At 39.1% G+C, this 7,554-nt stretch overlaps 1 protein-coding gene across 1 annotated transcript; it reads right to left on the bottom strand.

Annotated features, from left to right (window-relative positions):
• Window positions 1–5,515: 5,515 nt before the first annotated feature.
• Window positions 5,516–7,136, bottom strand: LOC116850224. Its single transcript, XM_032828242.1, has 3 exons — window positions 6,973–7,136; window positions 6,280–6,782; window positions 5,516–5,783 (listed from the first exon to the last, which is right to left on the bottom strand). The coding sequence occupies exons 1-3, from the start codon at window positions 7,096–7,098 to the stop codon at window positions 5,564–5,566; spliced, it is 849 nt and encodes a 282-aa protein (XP_032684133.1). The 5' UTR covers window positions 7,099–7,136; the 3' UTR covers window positions 5,516–5,563.
• Between the last annotated feature and the right edge of the window lie 418 nt (window positions 7,137–7,554).

The raw sequence follows: 7,554 nt of genomic DNA, 5'->3' as shown, positions 1-7,554 counted from the left end.
GGAATATAGTTGGTTTGCACACTTTTTATCGAACGAAGTTACAACCATTGCAACGTTTTCAGTACAAGTTGTCAGTAATCAATTATAGGTTTGTTCACGTTGCTTGCACTTTTGATATTTTGCACCTAATGCCTGTTGCACACCAGACGCTATGAACGAATTTCAATGAGAGATTTTTTTTCTAAAGAGAAGTTCAATGTGCGACGGGTGTAAAAATATCAAAAGTAAAAACAAACAGACCTTATGACAAGAACCGAAACAACAGTATAGAATATGATTTATGATTTAAAAGAAAGAATTTACTTTAAATTAAGAAAACACATTATTTTGAGAAATAATTTTTACATATTATAATCACGCATACATGCCAACAGTAACGTTCAATTCTGACAACTTAGAGCATTGCAACTTCATTTGATGAAAAATATGCAAACAGATTTGCAACCAATTATACATGTGCGAGGATTGATATTTTTGCCTTACTTTTCTCAAAATTTATAGAAACAGTGAATAGAAATGCAACTATAACTCGATAATGTCGAAATATATCATCAATTAATATCGATAACTTATTGATAATATTTTCTCTTTATATATCTTTTTCTATATCTTTATATTGATATTAATTTCAACGATATTTTGTGATTTTCAATTTGTTCCGCCTTAAACCTAATTTCACCAACATCAATTAAATTTTTATTTGAATTTTAACTCTTTTCAGACAACTTACGATAAGACTTCAACTTACGATTAATATTAAAGTTTAATCGGCGCTTAAGGCGATTAAGATGAAATCGGGTATTAGAGTTTTCGTACATAAATTGAAGTAACCACAAACATAAGACGTAAATTTAGACTGAAGAACCAATCAGGATATTACTTTATATACTTTAAAGGAAGATAAAATTGACGGTAAATCTGAGCAGAAGTAACTAAAATTGAATAAACTAAAAATCCTAGTTACTCAGTCTAAATCTTAAGGTTTGTTCGTGTTACTTTCACTCTTCGCACTCTTCGCACTTTTCGCATTTATGATATTCATAATTGGATCTTAGAGCCGTGGCATACAGAAAAACTTATGCTGCAATTCTAAGCAAATATATGAGTAAATCGTAAAATTGTAAAGTCGCAGCTTACGAAAAAAAAATCGTAGATATTTACGAGTTATCATATGACATACGGTCCGCATAGAATTGAAGATTTACTCATAAATCTACTTACGAGTCTTACGAAAATAAGTTACGAGTTTTATGATTTTGTCTAGAATTGCAATATTAAGCAGTAAGCAAATTGACAATCACAGTCATTGATTCTTGGACCGTAAAAAGAATCAGCAATTGTAACTGGTCAATTTGCTTACTGTTTACATCTTACTGTTTAAGTTTCTCTGTATGCCACGGCCCTTATATTTAAGACTATTTTAAGTTCATCTTCAGGTACTCCGTAGCCAATGAAATAATTCGTATAGCACCTGAAAATAAACTTAAGACGATCTTAAACATAAGATCCGACTGTGAATACCGGCCTTAGAACGAGACAGATGCATATTCGGAAGAAGCCAGAATGAGGAGATTGAGTGTCAAAAGTGCAATCAACACAAACAGATTAATAAAGATTATATAAATTAGGGAACTTTACTTCATTAAATGTTTTCAATACAAATATAAATATTGATATTTCTCGAAATTATCGATATTTCTGACGGCCAATAATAGCGTTATCGACATTTCAAAAAATCGTTGCAATCCTAATTGTGAGCGGCAGTAATAAAAAATATTACGAACCGATTATTGGAGATTCTTAGGCTATATACTTGGCTATTTGAAAACATTTCGATTTTGTGTGCGTGTCAATATATGTACATGCGGCGATGAAAACGGGATTGCGATCATACCGACGCTTGTTCTCAGTCGATACACGCGCGCACCGCACGCAAGCACGTGTATTAAATGCGTTTCTAGTGTACGTCAAATCAAAATCAAATCAAGCTCGGTACGTGATCGGATGGCTATGGAATCAAAGAGAAACGAGAGAATCCTCCCGACCGAGACGACGACGACGACGACGACGACGACGACGACAACGACAACGGTTCCCTTAACTCACCACGCAGTTTCTCAACTGTAATTTCGACTCGCTAGTTGCCACAGTATTACGGGACTGCGCGCGGCTCTCCCTAACTCCATTAATCATTACGGCCTTGAGATCGGCACGAGATCGTTTTTGAGAGGTCCGAACAGTCTCTACTCGAATTCTAATCCGTCTTGACTATGCCCTATACATTTCTTAGCCTCAGACGGAAGCGTATTAGTATGATCCGTCGCGAAAACACACCAGCATGGAAATAGATACGGGATTCAGCGTGTGATGGACTTTGCAAATCTGATCCATTGTGTTACGTGAAACGATTTTATCAATCTCACTAAAAATCGTTTTTATCTTGAAAAAGAAGAAATTATATGTCTGTACCTGGAAGAAAAGGATGTTTAAAGCATAATAAATCAAAGCGTTATGCAAGAAACAAGTCTGACTAGCAAATTATATTCCAGCCTAAGAAATAATATCCCGACTTCTATCTCCATAAGCCGCGTTTATCCTTTTTCCCCAGTTAAATCCGTTTCACTTAAAGAGAAGTTTGCGATAGCGACGTCAGCCTTCAGGATATAATTATGTAACAATCAATGTGGTTGACATTGATCTCAAACGAAGACGACTGGCGGCGATCTCGTCGCATGCAATTATTACGCAAGGAACGGATATGTCGGTACAAGAATGATGAAACTTTCATGAATTTCTAACAGACGCTAAGATTGCATTATGAGTATTTCGTATTACGACGACATACGCCGTTTACAAGTCTTGAAATTTCGTTTTGTCACAAAAGCGCGGTACCTTGAACACGTTTGAAAATTCACTTCCTCGGAGACATCTTGTAGAAGTTGCGAAATTAGCAGAATAATTTCAAAGATAAATACTGTGCTTGCGAACAATTCCAATTACCATAAGCTAATACTGGAATCTGAATGTATAACTTCCATACAAGAGACATAAGTTATTTTTTCTTCAATAATAATAACATAACTTGCCGTGTAATTTTGCAATGATAACTGAAAGGCTGTCAGTACTACACGGAAACAGCCGTATGGTTGACTTACGCATAAATCTGATTGTGCCAACCCTAGATTAATAATAAAATACGAACAACAATATTTAATAATAAAATACGAAATAACTAATTATGCGGTTGACGCAACCACAAAGCAACTGCTGAATTATAGTGACATTTTGGCTGGTTGCTCCAGCCAAAGTGTATCCATGATAAACATAACCCCAACCGATTTCTAGTTACCACAACCAGACCACGCACACCTACATTGATGTAGTTGATGCAAACTGAGTCATATCAACCATAAACATTACCATCACACAAAAATAGCTAAATAGCTAGGTTGATGCAACTATACTGCTCGTAACTAAATATTTCTGATTATGTACGCCATATCTTTTTTTCCGTGTAGAATTGCATCCAGTAAACGAGACTGTTTTAATCCTAGTTTACTATCGTTATATCTCCGAGACGTATAACCGATTAACTTCTTGACGTCCTGCGGCTACGCATGCACGCACTCCCACTCAGTTTTTAGAGTTCATTGGAGAATATTATTTATAATATTTGTCACATTTTAGCCACTTTTAGCTACTCTTGTAGTAAGACAGAATTAATAAATAAATTTAAAAAGCGTCAAAATAGTATGGTTGCGATAAAAACACATATATGTCTCTGAAGTGTATCGGTAATAATAATATATCTATAAAGTAGCGGTAGCAATCTAGAGTTAAAATATCGCTGAGGACAAGTGTAGAATATTGACAGATTGACATTTTATTTAACTAAAACAACCGGCAAATCAATAATTTAAATTATTCAATCGTTATATGTAAAATCGCAAATAATTTCGTTAATTGATGAAATTAATTATTAATCAAACTTTGACGTGATTGATTATACACTGACTAGTAATTAATTTCATCGTTCAATTAAATTATTCGTAATTACATGTATGACGATTGATTAATTTGGATTATTGATTTGCCGGTTATTTTAGCCAATGAAATTTTCAATCGACTAATGTTTAACACTGCTCACAAGACATGTTCCTTCTCATTTTCCGGATACTATAATTACTCTATATAATTACAAGTTTCGCTCAGAATATCTTTCTATGATCGCGGATAAAAAAATTTCACCTACGGTCTGCATTATCGCGACAGAAAGTTGATGAATGTCGCGTGATCCGCAGGAGAACTTTGTGCTTCAATAAACGTGTCATTATCACTACTCGCGAAGCTTTAAAGGCAGCTGTGACCTATTTAAGTGTGCGTGCGTCCAACAATAATGGATCATAATGGGTGACCCGACGACTCCCAAATTGTTTTACAAATGAGTTAACTCAACCAGCGATAGATCATCTCAGGCGGACAATTGGATTAGCGCTCTCCGACACATTAGTCTCCTTGTACATCACGCGGTTCGACTCGGTTGCAACCGCTTGTTTGCGTTTTATGACGTTGACCGGCGGATAATAGTTTGGTCTGTCTGGTGGACGATCCCCAATTCCACACCACGTTTCCCCGTTCGCCGAGTATTCGATGAAGGCTCTTAGATACGAAAGTGTGTTTCCGTCTCTTTCAGCTTGAATTTGGGAATCGGTATACTCGCAACTCCGAGCAATCGTAATTTCGCAGGCAGTCAGGCAGTGGGAGTTTAGCTCTCGCTAGAAAGTCAGAGCTTAGAAGTCAAATATCGGGAATTTCATTTGCGCGCCGCTATGTATTATTCAATCGGAGTCAAAGGAATCTGCGCGCGCGGGGATAAGCCACCGTTGAGAGCTCATCAATCACTGTTCTCGGCTGTCACAGACTATTCCAATAAGCCCGACTGTCGGGATTAGTACTTGCGAAATCAATGTATGTCATCAGCGCGAGCGAAAACTTTGTTTCCAGACTGCTGGGGACACGGGTACATTGAGACCACCGAGCTTTATTATCTCCGTTTGAATATCTCCTTGATAACTTGCTCTCTGTAATTTTCCATAGCGATAAGCAGCACATAAGACAATAATATATGCTTGACAATCGTCTGAGTTATCTGAGTTATAAAGAATCATATTAACGATTTAGAGTAACCCACACAATCACTAACATCCTCCTTAGTCACTGGCACTCTAGAAAAATTCGGTTCTTTCGCGACTAACGGCATTTGTTCATAATTTCGGTTGTGAAAATCTCTTTTGGAATCATAGAATACAAGCAAGAAGCTTAGTTGCAGTGCTGATCGTATAACGAACTAATTCTCCCTAGAGTGCCAAAGAGTGATTAAGGGAGATGCTAATAATTGTGTAGTTTATCCCACATTGAAATAAATTAAGCGTATTGCGTCAATTAAGATGCGCAAGATTCCTCGTAAGTCAACTCCATTAGTACAAGAGAAAACATTAGATTTACTACACAAACAGTCTACAAAGTACGTGAATACATCACTGACGAACCAAATCGGAAAATGTCAGCTTCTCTCTTCTTTGTGCACCGATGTTGTTTTGCGCTTTTTATAAGGTAGATGATAGTCTTTGCAAAACGTCACGTTATCCACGTAAACCTCTACTTCGGTATGCGGCTGTCTAATGTGCTTAAAGAGGAGCTCGCCGTTTCTGTTGACATGTCGGTTGAGAGGGATCGTGCACACTCGTTCCCATCCGAAACCTCTCGCGATTTGCGCGGTGTGCCTCCAACAGAAAGAAAACATAACATTCGCGCTAAGCTGCATATCAGACTTCAGATTAATAGCCGCGTAAATCTGTCAATTTAAGTTTGCACGCTGTAACCCGATTTACGTAAAATATGACTGCAACGATAGTGACACGTTGCTTATAATGTCTTTATATCGAGTGACGCGCTGAGCGTACGCGAGCCGAGAAAAGCATCGAGTCGTCGCACCGATCTTAATTAAGCCGATCGTTATTCTTTTAATACGACGCGAGGCCATACATCAGCCGTATATCTTCCCCTATCACAGGAGAAGTTCGGATCACGCGGTAACAGTCTCGTTCAGCATCGCAGGGCGTACTACGACCTGGCGCGCGATTCTCGCCGCGTTGACAGCGTCGTTCGCGAAAATCACTCAAGGTCCCACGAAGTCGGACAAACGTCGTGCGCCGAAACGACTCGCATTCCGCGCGAGCCTATATAACCAGAATTCCACGGTCAGACAATCGTGCTCACCTACTGGTGCAGTCAATACGGAACAATCGATAGCCGCAATCGCGCGCGAGATACCAGCTCTCCAGCACGAGCTTTCTACCGATACCCTGGCCGCGGTGGTCCGGCTCGATCGCGAGCCAGCTGCACTCGAAGATCTTGAGAACGCGGCGACGCTGCCAAAGATTCGGCTTGCGGGTCACGTAAGCCCAGAACTCGATCACGTCGCGAGTCGGCCCGCATTCGCAGCACCTCGCGAACTCGACGAACTTGTCAGGATCCCAAGGACAGCAGCCGGCGTTCACCGCGGCGCCCACGATACAATTGTCCTGTCCCTCGGCGATTATCGTCATGCCTTCGCTCACCTCGTCGTGCATGAGCCTCAGCAGCGACGGCTCGGGCTCTCGTTCGGCTAAACCTGCGCTCATCATCACCGGGTCGTGTTTCAAGTACGCGTCGCTCATGAAAGTTATCACTCGGCCGTAGTCAGCTGGGAAAGCCAATCGCGTCTTGTAGAAGAACCGATTCTGTGTAAGAATACAGGATGTACAAGGTTACGCGATGCAATGCGTAATTTAAAATCCATCGTTAATTATTTAATTCAAAGAGCGTGTAGTCCCGTGTGTCTCGAAGACTACGCGAATGTCATGCTTGTTAAATTTCATGCCCGACTTGGCCATTTCTCTCCAGAATGTAAACTTGAAATGTCTAATTTACCGCGGACTTAGCTGTGTGCTTTCGCAGCCCGGTGCGCCAGCAATGTTCTCCGTTTCCGAGTATGCTAAGATACGATCCGTATTCCGTGCACCTTGTGCGAGTCAACACTGATAAGATCGATGTCATACTTTCGCCACCGTAATCTTTCTTATCCTAAAAATATGTACACGTCTTTATATCAGTTTCAATTAAGATATGCAACATATTTCTCTTTCTTTTTCTCTCCCCTTCTCTTTCTTTCTATTTCTCTCTTTCTCTCTTTTTGTCTTAGAATATCTGAAGATGCATTTCATGAAAAATTGCATCGGATTAACGTTACTTGCTTTAAGATTTGTGTATTCCATATGTGCTTTAGGTAATATATATAATCACAGGAAAGCAGCTTACTTTATTTCTTGGGTCTTTTATTTCTACGCGCACATAATAATAATTCATAAAACCACATATAGATATGTAATAACAAATTAACGATAATGTGTATCATGTGTAGTACAGTGGGACACAAAATGGTTCGGACGCATTTCGAACACTGAAGTTGTAGCGCTTCAAGATATCAAAATTGAGAAACACTGCTGACGCATT

The sequence above is a fragment of the Odontomachus brunneus genome, unplaced genomic scaffold, assembly GCF_010583005.1.
Source record: "Odontomachus brunneus isolate Ranch 3 - 2012 unplaced genomic scaffold, Obru_v1 Obru_scaffold_137, whole genome shotgun sequence".
Lineage (NCBI taxonomy): Eukaryota > Metazoa > Arthropoda > Insecta > Hymenoptera > Formicidae > Odontomachus > Odontomachus brunneus.
This window is presented reverse-complemented; position numbering and strand designations above follow the sequence as displayed.

Excerpts from the sequence above, each read along its gene's own strand:
- LOC116850224 (XM_032828242.1), bottom strand. The coding sequence starts at position 7,098 with ATGACATCGATCTTATCAGTGTTGACTCGCACAAGGTGCACGGAATAC. Across the intron at positions 6,783-6,972 it reads AGCACACAGCTAAGTCCGCG|AATCGGTTCTTCTACAAGAC; the intron begins GTAAATTAGACA and ends ATTCTTACACAG. Across the intron at positions 5,784-6,279 it reads CGTATTGACTGCACCAGTAG|GCACACCGCGCAAATCGCGA; the intron begins GTGAGCACGATT and ends TTTCTGTTGGAG.